Here is a 15,901-nt window from a genome sequence, read left to right on the forward strand (position 1 = left end):
TTACTTAAATGAACTTCTATAAACTTGAAAGTTCCAACAAAGTTCCGAGTAGCATCTTAAGCAGCTTTCAAGCGGCCTAAGAGGCTAACAATTAGCCTTGTCCGAACTTGTGTGCGAAGTTCTAGCAAGGCTCATTGTTAGCCTCTTAAGCAACCAGAAAGTTCCATTCGGAACTTTATCTGAACTTCGTAGAACTTGAAAGTGCATTTCGTCATGAGAAGTGGAACTTTTGCTTACTTGGGTTGGTTCAGCCGTACTCTGCGGCTGCTGAGGGCCCACCAACGGTCGGAATCCTTTGTTCCCATTGTTCCGGGACGGACCAGGTTTTTCAGGCCCACCCTTCCCAGCTTTCCGGGAACCCTGGCTGGGGTCCGACTTTCCAGCATTGTTGCCGACCTTCGGGGTAATAATACGCCTGGCTTTGCGGGCGCCGCCAGACAGCTCCTCACCTAATGGCTCAACGGCTGCCTCGCCCGCTTCTGCGAGTGCTTGACACACTTGTCACGAGCATCCGCATCCGCCACTTCACTACTACCTGCGAAGGAGAAGGCCTCCTTTTGGGTAAACTTTGGCGCTTTCTCCTTCACCGGTTCCGCTTCAGCAGTCAGCATCGCGAGTACTGCGTGCTCCTGCTTGGCTTCATCAATCGACACCCTAAGTCGATACAAGGCCGTTTTCAGGTCCTTACTTATATTCGACTTAGTGGACGGAAAGTCGATTATGTTGCCAAGCTGCTGCTCAGCCACCTCCATTGCGGGCCGTCCTTTGTTATCTTGGCTGACGGCCCTCAGCAGACACGCTCCGTTCATTATCTCCACCGGCTGGCTTGCCGGGGAGTGGACTGGAGTTCCCAGGCTTGAGCTTTGTACGCAGATACCCACGCCTGTCTCCTCGCTTCTCCTTGTCGGAGACCTCATCAACCCGCACCTTACGAAGGGGTTGTCGCACCCATCGCTTGATTTTGAACACCTTGATTTTGATTTTGTTCATTCAGAGTTCATGATTAATCCCCCAGTAGTACGGGAAAGAAGGTCCACCACGCCAGAGCTCTGCATTAACGCGGTAAGGGACAGCTTACTGTGGGGGATGCCCATGTACCCCACAGGCTCCGTTAAAGATCGAGCATGTTTTTCACCCCCTCGATCACTCAGTCCTCGGCACGGGTCGCTTGACACCTTGAATTGGGGTTAGTAGTACTGGCTACCCGAGAGGCCATTAACACTCTCGGTGTGCCGCAACATTCTTCTGAGGACGACCTTTTCGAGAGTTCCGCATGAGCTCCTCTGCCTTTATGAATGCCTTGGCTTCCTACACCGGTAAGTGAATCATGGCTACCCTAACAAATCATTCTGCAGCTGGAACACCGTTGTGGCCGTGGTCACCTCTACCTCTGTTACGACCTGGAGTTTGGGGTAGCAGGGAGACATGGCTGTCTATTGAAGCTTCCAGGTGTAGGGTAATATTATATTAAAAGTAACTTCATTTACATAAAAGCAGTGAAGAGAATTGTCAGACAAAAGAGGCACAAAACAAGCAACAAAGAAGGTGCGACGATTACTCTTTATCCCTACTGGTAACAGATAATGACATGATCTCGAATTTTTTTGTTGCAGACAAAACGGAAGCTGAATTTGTTGCGTACTTTTCAACTCGTGATAATCAATTATTACTAACCCAAAGTCGAAACTGTTTGATGGTAGAGCTTCAACAGAGTTGCAGTGTTTACCGACTCGAAGTTACCGTTCGAAAATCGCAATGCTAGGCTTAAAAATCTCTAATCTCGTGGTGTACGATGTTAATCCCATTTTTTTCAAGTTGGGACAAACTTATGTCGCATGTGTTGTTTTGTCGCAACAAATACAGGTTGCGACATTGTCATTATCAGGCCCGGATTAAGCATTGTGGGGGCCCGGGGCCCGAGCGGATGTGGAGGCCCCTTGGAGGGATGACCAAAAAAGTTTTTCCTAATTTTCGAACAGTTCTTGAGCAATATGAAAAATAATGCTAATGTTAGCAACCAAAAAAGGTTTTTGTGGGGGCCCCTAAAATGTGGGGGCCCGGGGCCCGGGCCCCCCCGGCCCCCCCTTAGATCCGGCCCTGGTCATTATTGTTGCGCGATGGTTAAATTTTGATTCACTGCATAAAAGTTAAAATTACAAATACGACACGTTACATTACTTCTAAACTAACATGCGATTGTGCATCGACAGAAGCCATAACGAAATACTTTTGTGGATTTGGAAGAAAACCGAAGAATGAGCATCGCTCAAATTTCACTGCATTACTAGCGAACTTAAGGTGAGATGAGACGGACTCACCATGGTACTCAGAAACATTTTTCCGTTGTGAAAACAATAACCAATTTTACACAAAATTCCGAACTTGCAAACTTATTGTACCCGTGCGTTTATTGTTTTCTGTAAATAAACACCTACAGATTGAGTTTTCGCAAAAAAAAGCAAAAAAAAAACCGAAATAATTTGTCCTATTTACAGCGGCTAGAGTACAGTTTCACCTTAACCACCAACACCACATGCTCACTCACACTGAAAAAAATTGACACGATCGATTAATGTGTTTTAACTTATGAGCTGTGCCGAAAACGTCAACGTCAATCTGATGTGTTTTTCCAATGGCTTCTGTGTTTGTTTCACGTTACATTGATCTGATTTATAAGATGGATTGCCCAGCAATGCTTACATCACCGAATCAAATGTAGTTAACTTCAACATAATATTTGTTACACTTCGCGTTTGAATGCCTCTATTTTTGACTGGACCCGAACAGCCAAACATTACAATCCCACATGTGATACGATTGAAGTTAAAGTAATTTTTCAAATGAATTTGCGCTACTGGATTTCTCAATTGCTTTCCATAACTGGTGACACATGACACTTGAAAAATAACCGTCAAACGGTTTTCATCATGGCCAATCAACTGGTGGAGGATTTTCTGTAGCAGCTACCTCGTTTTTACGGTGAGTAATTAAAACGCTTCAGCATAAAGAACAAATTTGAATAAATTGTTTCTACATTATACTTTTTTGCAGGCATAACAAGCAAAAGTCGTGAATAAATGGTGAAAAAATTTAGGTAGTGGAAGAATTTGTGAAATATTTAGTGGAAGAATTTGAAACTCCAGTGAAATGTTTGATGGACAAGATTTGGACCTGAATGCCGGAATTCGGAATGCTTTCATCGGAGTGAATTGTAGGCCTCTTAGTAAGTAAAGTGTTAAATGTGTAACAAGAGCGCAACAATAGAATGGCATTACAATTACAAGTTTCGAGTTTTAATTAATCCGGAACATAGAATTTGCCCTTACAGTGAAGTGCTCATATTTCGCGCGAGCTCTCCTTTTCTTTCACGATCTAATCTTGAGTAGCAAAAATGTTCATTGCAAGTAAAACTAATTAACCTTTGAAACATCATTTGCAACTCAAAATAACTAAATTCGTGATGGAAAAACTGTGAGCTTGCGTGAAATAAGAGTATTTTACATTATAATTTTAAATGGAGGACTGCATGGGCAGCAAGAACAAGGAATCCATGTGCAATAAAACACAAAATATATGTTCAGCATAATATGATATTGATGTGTTAGCGAGTCAAATTCAACTAGATCTACAATAAAAATTCTGTGTAAGATACACATTAGAATCATATGGATTATTGATAGATCAACGCAAAACTAATGTTGGTAAATCTATATGTTTCACACGAGACATTCGTGGGTTTTACAATTTGCGCAAATCTATATGTAAAACACATTACTCAGACGTGTAAATTTTTTTGAGTGCACGCAAAATTTGGCGCGCTCGCACTGACAGACCCCCAGGTAGGATAAAGTCGTGACCAGGGTTCGTAATTTTCGTTTCAGCGATACGAAATATGGCTATTCTCACGGCGGCGGGAGAGCTTATTTTCACTATTTTGCTTGACTAACACTTTTCCTCTCCAGCACTTCTTTCGAGAGTAGCGATTCCTGATAACTGAAAATCGCTTCAACCTGCAGATAATTTCTTTTCGTTCTGTTGAATTTTCTCTCACCCAATTTTCACGAAAATCTTTTCAAAGCAGATTGACAAAAATTGTGCCCGCGACGGGATTCGAACCTGGAACATTACTAAAAACATACGCGACACGCGCACTTTATCCACACCACTACGCCGGCCACACAGAGAGTGTAGAAAATATAATGCATAAAACCAATCATCGTCGGCGTCATATGAGTCAAGGAAAGACAACATAATCGGCCCACAAAGGGCAAACGAAATCCTCGCACCTTTGGGAGTGAGTGAAAAAATGTTTTCGCTCTGCTCTTTGTGCGGGAGATTTCTCAAGCCAGATTTTCGCTGAAAATTGGCGTGAGGGAGAAATCTATTTTCGTGAGAATGAGTGAAAATTCCGACCGCTGGTCGTGACTGTCGATACTGCGTCGGACTGAAAACGAAAACATCAGGGATGCATGTCGGGTCGGATGAGAAATGACAGAAAGTTCGCTGAAAACTTCGCTTCGCTAGTCCAACTGGCGAACTCCGATTTAGTGCTGCGAGGTCAATATCGGCGAGTACACAGAACGGTGAGAGTGCGAGAGACAATCCAGTGGTTCCCAACAATCTCGTATTGTTGCTTCAGTGTCATGACGACTTTTTCCGCATCTGTGATACTGTGATCTCAAGGACTCATCGGTCTTGATGATAAGGGCCGTCGAATTCTTGTCTCTCTTCCTGATACACGCCTTGTTAGTTAACTTCACTGCACCACTACACCTCTGATCATCCTCATGGATACTTGAATAGGTATATCCAAAATTAAGCGTACCTACTCAAATGATTATCCTATTTTTTTATAATGCCGTAGTTATCTTCAATAACCTATCAAAAAGACAATATAAACCGTTACATAATTGCATAACAAAAAATAATGTTTGTATAAAACCAACATTTAATTAAGAAAAAACATCAAAGGTACAATTTCAGGCAACACGTTACACACTGAGACTCGTTTGCACACCACTCTTCAGCGTTGTCCAACGTTCGCACCCTAAGGCTCATTTTTCCGCTTGGCAAACATTTCCACCCGGTTCTTGCGTTCCTGTTCGAGCTGCTTGGCGTACTCCCAGCACTCCCGATCCATCGTGCTCTTGCCCCGGGAAAGTCCCAAAAGCCGAGCCAACACCAACAGCGAGTGCAAATCCTCCGCGGATGCGTCACTTTCCTTGCGCATGGTGATGAAGTCGTTCTCGATGACTTCCGAATCGAAGTTCTTCATGTCGAACTCCTGGATTCGCTGCCGGGTCAAGAATTTGCGCATCTCCGTCAGCTTGGGTTGGATGAAATGCTTTCCGGCTTTCAGCGTTTCTCCGATCATTTTGACGGCGTCCACATCCGGCACGAGTGGAAAACAGAAGTTGGTCTGGAAAGGGTTAAATGGGCAGCTTGAAATTACCGGACATTGCAATGCAATGTGTATAGTGACTCACCGGAAGCATGCTTTTACCCTCGCTGAGCACTAATACTGGCACGTCTGAGTTGAACTCCAACTGATAGAACTGGAAGTTGTACTTGAGTTTCTGGTTTTTGATGAGGTGTGCTATGCTCTGGACTGCCTCGACTCCACTAGTTTCCAGTTTTCCAGTCTGAAGTTTGGTTTCGTCCAGCAGTAAATGCGTGTGCGGTGCAAGCTGCAGCAGACCACTTGTCAGCTTATTAGTTGTGTAGTCCTTCCTGGAAATAATACATTATTTTTATAACTGTGTTTCTGATTTCGCAAACTCAACTAAATTTGGTAAAAGTTTTAATCGTTTTAATCCCATAAACCTCTCAAGAGTCAGGATAAAATACGTTTGGGATATTCTACCATTGCTGTCATAAAAAAAAACTTCAGTGCGATGACGTTTCAGTATAGCCTGGAATATGCCGAAAAACTTAACAGAAGATTTTAATTTCTGTGTCTGGCCACCAATTTCAAAAATTTTAAATGGGAAAGGTCTATGAGAGAAAGGGGAGGGGGTTTGAGCAGACCAAACATCAGTCTAAGTAGTTTATGGACAGCGCCTAAACAGACTATCGTTTTCAATAAAAATACTATTATGTACTAATACTAAGTCAACAGAAATGTCTAATGAAACTTTCATTTTAGAAGGTGAGGTTTGAAATTCCAGATTTTATCTACCTATGTATATTGTACTACTCTGACATCCTTTAAAAGCATTTCCTCATTAATACTAACCCACTTACTTTGGCACAAACTGCATGGTGTTCATGTTCTCCAACGTCATCGGCAGGTAGTGACTGGCCGGCACCAGCAGCTCTATGATTTCATACAGCCCTCGGGTGTAATCGGGCAGCACCTCGATCGGAATGTTACTCAAATTCAGACTGAAATGACCCAACGATTCGATTTCGTTTCGGATGTACACCGTCGATATCAGATGGCAGAGAAGATAATCGGCCGCGGCTTTGTCCTCGAACAGACACTGGGTCAGCAAGTTCTGAATATCCTTCCAAATGTCGGCGGTGGCAGTCGCGAGTGGGATCGTGGATGCTTCGTGGGGAACCTCCAGTAGGGGGTTCACGTGCCGCAATTTTTGAAAACTTAATGCGTGGATACGGGGTATGAGAGATGGAGGAGGATTCGTGGCCTGGTGTTCGGACATTTCGTCCTCAAAGTCTTCAACCTGGTCACCACTTCCATCCAAGGCTGGATCTATCGACAGAAATCCTACGACGTCCACCAGGGTGTTTAATGTGCACTCGTCGTAGTTGGAGTACAGCTTCACAAGACATGCCTTGCTCGGTCGTTCCGGAATGGGAGAGTTTAGCAGATATTCAGCAGACAGAACCTTCGGTCTACTGCTCGCAGCAACGGCACTTTTCGACGAACACGCTTGAAGTTCTTTTGCGCTAGGTTCAATTGGTATCAGCGGTTTCTTAAATACACTCTCATTAACCTCATCCGTTTCCATCTCTTCATCCTCGGCATGAGGACGCTTGAGTGACGACTGCACATCAGGCTTTACCTCGCCCTTTGATTGGCTCACAGGATTCAACTTTTCCTCGCACTCCACTGCCCAGCTGTTGTACCCGGGAATCGAAATCACAAACATGGACCTCCGCTCTCCGTACTGGTTGCTCCCAGCTTGGAAATCGACCGCCTCTTCGTCCTTGTCCATGATCAACACATCACGATACTTGCCGCTCTGAGCCCGAATCAGCGAACCGTCGCTCTTCTTGCGCACTTCGTACCGTTCCAAATAGCACTCCGGGTCCTGCATATCCTGGATCATACCGCGAAAGCGCACCAGCACATTGTCCCGAATGTCGTGCAGCTGGGTACAGTTTAGCAGCGGAATCTGAGCCCGTACTTCCGGCTTGCCCAGCTGCTCGACGCACCACTCCTCGTTCGCGCCAAAGTATTCCGGAGTCCATGACGATAAGTCCATAGCTTTCGATTGATTCCTGACGCGTTTTAATTACAGTAATGTTACGAAAAGTATCTACTTGAAAACCAAAATAATTTACTGAAGACGGATACAGGGAGGCGATGTCCTGCTTCTACGATTCAGTCGCGAATTTTATGCTGAGCGCGAAGAAGCGCGCGTTTTCTAACGTCAAAACAAAGCATAACTGAGAGCATAACTGTTATACAAAACGTCGAACAAGCCATGCACAGTGATCATAGTAAATTCAAAAACGTCCAAATATCTGCCAAAAAATGTGAAAGCCTGGAACAGAGCTCACGGTGTGTCTGGTAGAACAAATTTATTACAAAAAAATGGGCATCGCTAATTTTTACGCTACGTGAAAGTTGACGCTACCAGCTTTCATTCAAGCCCAACATCGAAATATTCCATCGGGGGAACTTTTTCATACAAAAATTGGGTATGTTTGTTAAGTAGAAATAGGGATTAATTTGGAACCGTGCATTTTGTATGGGGAAAAAACAGTATTCTGAAAAAGTTGCTTGGGATCCCTCGGTGGATTTTTTTGAGGGACCCTGCAAATGAAAGCTGAAAGCCTCTATTTTTGAATAGCGAAAAATCTGACGATGCCTATTTTTTTGTTATAAAATTTTCCCATACACACGCCGTGAGCTTGCTGACGTTCATTCACCTTTCTCTTTCAAACATGCAGGTGGAATAGGATTTTTTGTCATCAGGAAAGGTTTCCCGATGAAAACAAATCCTATCCCGCCTGCATGCTTGAAAGAGAGAGGTGAATAAACGTCAGCAAGCTCTATAGGGTAATTCATGTATTTTGGACAGGTTGAGGATAACGTTGGAAACATTGTTCCTTTAATTCCTTAGAAACGAGCTTAGAAACCAATTGAATATTTTGCAAAGCTACTTATACGCTTATAATATGACTGTACTTTGCATTTCTTGTGACTGAAACCTTAACGAAAGCATTTATTATTATTATTTCATTATTTATTTTCATTTCATTCATTTTTTTTACAAATTCAAAAACCCTAGCAGAGATTTGTTTCACTTACAGCTGCGATTAATCGTTTACTTTTCAAGGAAATTATTACAAGTATTTAATTATTCTACAAAGGGAAAAATTTACAAAAAAAAACCTGCATTCAGCTTTTATTATTTCCTAATTCCTACAACTAACGTATCACAGATTTATCTGGGGGAAGATTGCAACAATAAGTGGATTATTAGACATTTCGCAAGATAAGCTGAGAAAATCACAATTTCTAATCGCCTGGTAGAATTGCATTTTGGACACCGAAAATATGTTTTGGATATTACCCTCAGGTATATATATTGTCGGGCCACCACCAAACCGGACTTCGCACAATCAAGTCGCGACGCGACCCAACTCGCGACGTTTTTGAATCATGTTAAAAGTTGTGCGCATCCTTCCCGTTGTTGTCAGCAACACAGCGCACTAGATGCGAAACAGATGCGACACTTGTGGTCCAAGGAAATGGCAATTTTTGATTGAATGTCTGTCCTGATTCCAACCGCATAGACAATAATTTAGACAGGGTCATTATCTTAAAATTTAGCCATGAATGCTGTTAAATCATGGAAGTAGTATAAATTAACAAAAATTTTCTTGCAAATAACCAAATTTCTTCGCTTAACAGGCATCTGTTTTGGGAATTAGAGCAGTTTTTGTTAAAATCGAAGAAATACCGCCAACCCACAGATAACGACTCCAAGTATGCAATCGCGCGGCATCCCCATGTAGTTTATCAAATGACCAAAATATATCAACAGTATAAAACCTATAATGCATTTTGGACACCACCTATTATAGGCGTTCCAGGTGAATGTTAAGAGATTGGCTGCCTAATGCTTCTTTATTGAATATTTCTCATTGCAATAAGGTTTTCAAATTTGTTACAACTATTAATTCAAAGATTTTGATGTGCATATTGTATGTGTCGGTAAAGTGTATGTTCTCTTGCATACCTTTTCGATAATATTGAAGTAAATTCTCAATTGTTAAGCGTATTTTCAACGTAAATCAACAGAACAGGGTCTAATCGATCCTATAATCGATATTGAAAAGTATCTACTTTTATTAGCTCTTAGGAACGAGCCAAACATCACCGTGGCTGCCCAAATTACATACCTTGTTACATACATGTCCATATTATATTTTTTACCTTAGCGTCCGTTCCGTCAAGGTTTGCGTTTTTAGACAGTTTTCCCATGGGAAATGTGTCAAACCACAAACTCATAAATGAGTTTGTGATTATACGTCGTTTTCAAAATGTGTTACTGAATTCATTATTCAGATTTCAGATTCTACACTGACAAAATTGCAAAGTTAAAGTTTATACAGTTTCAGATTATAAAATGTATAAGACATTGCAATCGTTATTTTTATAAGTACTGACATACACATTATATCACCCTATTTCGGTTTTATTAGGTACCCTATTAAACATATAGACGCAACCTTTATCATTTATGTGTGCGCAAACATCAGAATTAAAGATGAGATGTTATAGCTAAAAATTATATATTCTCACACATAGTTTTGAAGTTTGAGAGGCTAAATCAAATATAGCAAGTCTGAAACAGCCATCTTGTGCCGAATCATGTGCAGTGAACATCATCGAGTTTTACGATGAATGTTATATCCGTTTGTTAGAGCTAAATGTAAAAATGTGCGGGAGGAGAAGCAGCGGTTTTTCAATAATTCATCGGGAGAAGTTTCATCCAGAGGAAAATGGGTGCTGGAAGAAAATGTTACCTTCCCCGGGGAATCAAAAGGCGACAACTTCGGATAAACTCGCACTGGTAGATGGAGGAGCACCGACAACAGTTGCCGCAACCCTCGCGAAGGAAACAGATGATTCATTATATGAGAATTCGTCCCATTCCGATGAAGAACCGGAAGAGGCAAACCACCCAAGTAACCAGTAAGCATTTAAAATAGCATTCCTTCAGCATTATAGTAGCCTTTACGACAAGGCGTTTAATGCTAATTAGCCGTATATGCGCCTATAGTGCTACCTCACAGCAGGTTTTGGCAAAATAACGGGCTGTCTTAGTGCTATCCCTTCAGGAACGTCGTGACGAAATGTCAAAGAAGCGTAACGCCTCGTCGAGCAAAAAAAAAACAAAAATAGATTGACGTCTGCTTCTCGTTCTCTCAGCCCGCTTCCCTGCTTCATCGTCCTTCCATATTCCAGCCGGTGCTAGGTGGTACTTTTTTGCTGATTTTTGTAGTGATGTAGGTTTGAACTTACGATCCGGAGATTGATGAATCGTATCTGCTTCTGATTCTGTTGCTCCTGAACCACGATGCTAAAGCTGTTCCGGTGGCGTGCGTTGATTTAATCGGCAATATAAAGAATGATTCGATAACAGCTTCAGATTCAACATCCAAAACTTGTTTTCATTGAGATATTTCATTATGTAGAGCAGTACGATCCCTTCTTTTAAATATCTGTGGAATATGATTCTTTCTTCCCTCTTTCAAACAATCCCATGATCCATCAATGCATCCACCTATTCGGCACACATTTTCTGACGAAATGATAAATAATTGGTGAATTTTTGATGGACAAGTTCCCAATCCAATCCAACTACTGCAATGTTTTCTTTGGTGCTTTTGGATGAGTAGGGGAAAATGAAGGAACAAATAAGATGCACAAATTTGTAAACAAAAGCATAGGCTCTGTAAGAGAGAGACAATATGTGCTGCCAAATGCGTAACATATCTCCCAACCTTTTTGCTCCTAGCATTTAAAGAGCAGTTGAAAAGCATTCTGATTGCTCCCAAGTGAAAACACTTCAAGCAGTTGAAATGCTAATTAACAGCCAAAAGCTTTTGAACAGCACAGCTTATGCTAACTCAAGGCAGTTATGCATTCGAACTGCTTATGTAGGGCAGCAAGCAGTTTAAATGCATAATACGGGCTGATACACGGCTTATTCAAATGCTTAGTGGTTACCTGGGCAGTAGATGAAGGACAAGATCATCACGGCGATTCATGTCTTCGAAAGTGTATAAAAATCTCAAATTTGCAAACTTTAAATAAACAAATACAAAATAAAACGAAATAAAATAATGAAACAAAACAAAAACACGTGGATGCATTTATTATTTTTATTATAATTTTCATACATTCCCCACATATAATTATCATGCTCTGCCAAACATAAACGTTATAAACCCCACACATAAACTTTATTTATAGAGCTACATAAAATGTATGTAATTCTATACATATAAGTTATTTGTGGAGACGCTTATACTTTTTATTTACGCCTTACATATTTTGTAAAGGTGAAGACAAATTGCAAAAATCTATGTAGTTTCACACATAAAAGGTATACGGAAAATCGTCTCAGTGTACCTTCAAACACAACCTTGGCATAAAAAATACGATAAATTTGGGAAAATCCAATTATTCAATATTGTATATTTATTATTGAGTGTATCATAATCATTTATGCAATCATACATGAAAAGTATCCAACAATCCTATTTTTTACAAATTTCATCATTTGAACATAAAGCGATGATAACATGTATGATTATCATTCACTGAACAGAAAGCTTATAATATACACGATACCACGAATAATTGTAAAAATCTATTCGGGAAGATAATATAAGTGCACAGAAGACACCAACACTGCAAAAACTGCAAATATTTATTTTATGTGAAATTACACATCGATCCAATCGACCTTCCCACACATATAATTTATTACCCAAAATATAACTAACATAGTTATTATTTATGCTTTTGATTTGTTTCGCAAATCATTGGTATGTGTGATCACCCATAGCAAAAAAATATGTGTGTTCACACATAATACCAATGTATAGCGATACCGTGTTTGCGTCAGTGTCTGTGTCAGCCGCCGGCCCAGCCGCTGGCGATGCGCAAAGTGAAAAGATGGCGACTAAAACACGTTTACCAAATATTGTGCTGGCGGGAGTTGCAGTTCGTAGTGAAGTAATTTCCTCCTAAATCATCGTCCTCCTCAATCGCTTCAAATTGACCAATCTTTGGAAAGTCGGGAAATCTCAAGAGCGCAACTTTAAAGCATCATTCGAAACCTGGTTCGGAACCGAAAAGTTGAACGATTGGTCACTCACCGGTGATAACTAATCAACCAACTTTTTAGTGAAATACGATGTTTGACTCTTTTCTAATGAGCTCATCGCTATGTTTTAAAATCATGTTAGGCTATTTGGATCAATATTGTAATATTAATCCAAGCTAAACTTATATTATCTAATATAAAAACCATTTGAGCACATCTATCAAATATATAAGTAATGTTATTGATATTATGTGTCATATTGAATTGTTTTTATGTGTGATCACACATCAAAACAATAAATACCAAAAAATAATTCGTTATGTGTGTCACACATAAACATCATTTGTCCAGACACATTGCAAAAATATATGTGTACGAAACATAAAATAAATATTTGCAGTTTTTGCAGTGAACACCGATGCAAAATGGCAGTTTTATTCACGATCCCGCACTTGTACTAACTGCGAAAGGGGTCCAGTGTGGTAGGAAATGCGCAATATTTCTCCAAATTCGCGTGCACGCCCGCCGTTCCAAGTCTCTGGAGATTTTATAACAGTTTGCACGAATGCACTTTTACGTCAAATGTTTCCACAACAATCCACAAAGTTGCATCAGCTTTGGAATCAGTTTCTCGAACAAAACAGACAGAAGCAGAGTGAAAATTTTATTCGCGAAAACATTGAAAACCTAATCGAATTTTCCAAACAGATTTGGTGACTAATTCGAATTAATTGATTAATTTTGTGTACCTACCGACGTTATCATTCTGATAATAATAGTAGCAATCGTTTAATCATGGAGGGTCAAGGAAAGAAAAGTAAGTTTTAAATTTTTCGTCGCAATAAAATCCACCCAGGCAGTAGAAAAAAAAAATTGGTTCAGAAAATGGCTAACTTTTTCTCGTAAAACCATGTTTTGGATCGTTTATTATCATTGACTAATGCTTTGCGGATGATTCGGAGCCACAATGTCATGAAAATTTCTCCTATTTCAGAGGGGAAGAAGAATCATCCCGCCGGCGGTTCCCAGCCCGGTCAAGCATCCGGGGGGAATGCAGCGGGAGGCCAACAACAACATCAACAGCAGCAGAAAAAACAACATCAGCAGCAGGGCCAGGGCAAAGGGCAGTGAGTATTAAATCATTTTGTAAAATATACCTATAGGTTACTTCCAGATATCGAAACATCTACTGGGTCAGGTCTTGTTTTTATTTAAAACTACATACTGATAAGTAGAGCGATGATGTCATACTAGTCCAGTTCAATGAGATAGGTTGAAGTCAGGGAGGGTGCAGGCACGTCAAACTCGAACAAACTACGCCTACCTAACATGCATCGAGCGGGCCTTCCCAAACAACACAATGCGATTTCGCGGGCCAGCCCCATCGACAAAACAAACCGATTTCCAAGCAGGATTCGACCAGGCTTCTGGACGCATTGCCAATCACACTAACACACACGCAAAAGATGAGAGGTAGGCCTAACTTGCCGCATGCGGGTCCCCTGGTTGAAGTTGTTCAAAGTTGCTTCATCTCATACTCTTACTGCTCTTACTTTTTTGTTGGTGCAGGGGCGATGGCCAAATTTATCGATACCAGGACTGTTACAGATTCAGCGATTTTTACGGATTTGTCTGAGTTTATTTTTTTCTTTTTAACATTTACATTTTTGTTTTTCAAATAATACGGCGTACGGCAACTTGCCAACAAAGCCATACATCAGGTCAAGGACACTTGATTTGATGCGAATAAACCCCAACACCTTTCCAGATTCCAGATCTCACTGGGTCGCAAGCAATCACTTTTTAGGAACCTTTGCCTGCGCGTGTATAAAGCATCACGCAACAGCAAAGCAATTGTTCCGTGATTTCACGTTCCGTGTTACAAAAATGGCAGATGAACCTGACCGACTCGGGTAGTACATATATCCTGTTACTGAGCCTGTGTATGTGTTTTAAGATTCTATAGCATTCCCCAGAATGTATTATTTCCCAGAAAAGTTTAATAAAACAAAAAAGGGTACATAACTAGAAAGATTTATTATCTAGTTTGTGATATTTTTCTTCGAATATTGGTTCACCGAATGGGAGTTTTCCCCGAATCATATATTGTGTACTACGATGCACCCTTCTTCATTTCATAGGCGGTTCTTTTTAAGTTTATAGAAGCTCATTCTTTCATCAATTCTACATTAACGCTAATTACTGTGAGGTAGCTGTTCACCGCTCATGCTCCATTCACCGCTCGTTTCATTCGATTTATATTCAAATCGTATGACTCGAGCGGTGAATGATGACCTCACGGTACTTCCTAGCTTAAAGTCAGATAACTCTTTGAACAACCTTATTCCTAGAATCATGAACATAGTGTACTGCCCCCATTCGCACAACAGTCCCATGTGAATAGGAAATCCAGCAAACATGGGACTGTTATGCGAATAGGGGCAGTGTAGTAAAGGATAACTTTGAGCAAGAATGTAATGCATACCCTTATCGGGGAAACGGGTCATTCGGGGAAATGGGGTATAGATTGATTATCGACATTAATACAAAATATTGTAGAAAATTTACTATAAAATGCTGAATTCACTAAGAGTGTATCCTTCCTTTGAATGTATTACAAATAGCATACAGTGACCCCACAATTTATGAATCGGCAAAAATGACCACAGTTTATGGATCACTCAGTTATGTCTAAATAAGGCCTTGTCCATTTAGAATCCGGACAGAGAACATTACTTATAGCAGGGGTTCCCAACCTTTTTCAGATGGCGACCCCCTTTAAGAATTGCCAAAACATCTGGGGCCCAATAGAAAAAAATATAAAAATATGAATTAAATGAACGAAATTTTTTTGGATACAGTGACGTAACCAGAAATCTACTGTGGGAGGGATTTTCGACGATCAATCACTCCAAAAATTCTTCACGTCAGATTTACCTGAAAACATATGTAGTTCTCGTCCACCACACTATTCATGTAACATTGACGTGATTCACAGGTGGAGGTACTCACTGCTGAGTGATTTAGGTTCACTTGAACTTCATGTAGATGCTACCGGATTTTCATGTGAAACCTGCAGATGCTGGCTTCTCGCTCCATTCCAATAGTGATACATAATTGAAGATTATCCGGGAAAGTGAAAAGCATTAAAGGAGAGACTGTTTTACAATTCGTTTTATGTATTTAAATAAATAAATAATTAAATTCAATTTGATGCGCTCATAATAAACAAAACTTCTTCGACGATGCCAAACCATTATCGAAACCGCAGCCGAAATTATCATCCTGGGTTGCTTGTTCACTTTATTACTACAAATTTCCTAAAAAAATACAAACCAAACAAGATAAAAAATAGTTATCATTCA

General features: G+C 40.6%; 2 protein-coding genes across 4 annotated transcripts in view; one reads left to right on the forward strand and one right to left on the reverse strand.

The window, feature by feature from the left end:
- Positions 1-4,925: 4,925 nt before the first annotated feature.
- On the reverse strand, positions 4,926-7,616 carry LOC109424479 (mini-chromosome maintenance complex-binding protein). Its single transcript, XM_019699627.3, has 3 exons — positions 6,244-7,616; positions 5,487-5,730; positions 4,926-5,419 (listed from the first exon to the last, which is right to left on the reverse strand). The coding sequence occupies exons 1-3, from the start codon at positions 7,446-7,448 to the stop codon at positions 5,048-5,050; spliced, it is 1,821 nt and encodes a 606-aa protein (XP_019555172.1). The 5' UTR covers positions 7,449-7,616; the 3' UTR covers positions 4,926-5,047.
- A 5,534-nt stretch (positions 7,617-13,150) lies between these two features.
- The window catches only part of LOC109424480 (protein argonaute-2), a 73,634-nt gene continuing 70,883 nt past the window's right edge, over positions 13,151-15,901 (forward strand). For all 3 annotated transcript variants that reach the window (XM_029860991.2, XM_029860992.2, XM_062860401.1), the window contains exons 1-2: positions 13,151-13,353; positions 13,531-13,663. In XM_029860991.2, coding sequence (XP_029716851.2) covers positions 13,332-13,353; positions 13,531-13,663 — 155 coding nt within the window. In that variant the 5' untranslated portion in view covers positions 13,151-13,331. The remainder of the gene's footprint in view (positions 13,354-13,530; positions 13,664-15,901) is intronic.

The sequence above is a fragment of the Aedes albopictus genome, chromosome 3, assembly GCF_035046485.1.
Source record: "Aedes albopictus strain Foshan chromosome 3, AalbF5, whole genome shotgun sequence".
NCBI lineage: Eukaryota > Metazoa > Arthropoda > Insecta > Diptera > Culicidae > Aedes > Aedes albopictus.

Bases quoted from the DNA above. Each gene is read 5' to 3' on its own strand.
- LOC109424479 (XM_019699627.3), bottom strand. From the start codon at position 7,448: ATGGACTTATCGTCATGGACTCCGGAATACTTTGGCGCGAACGAGGAG. The intron at 5,731-6,243 runs GTAAGTGGGTTA...TATTATTTCCAG, and splicing joins ACCATGCAGTTTGTGCCAAA to GAAGGACTACACAACTAATA. The intron at 5,420-5,486 runs GTGAGTCACTAT...AACCCTTTCCAG, and splicing joins AGGGTAAAAGCATGCTTCCG to ACCAACTTCTGTTTTCCACT.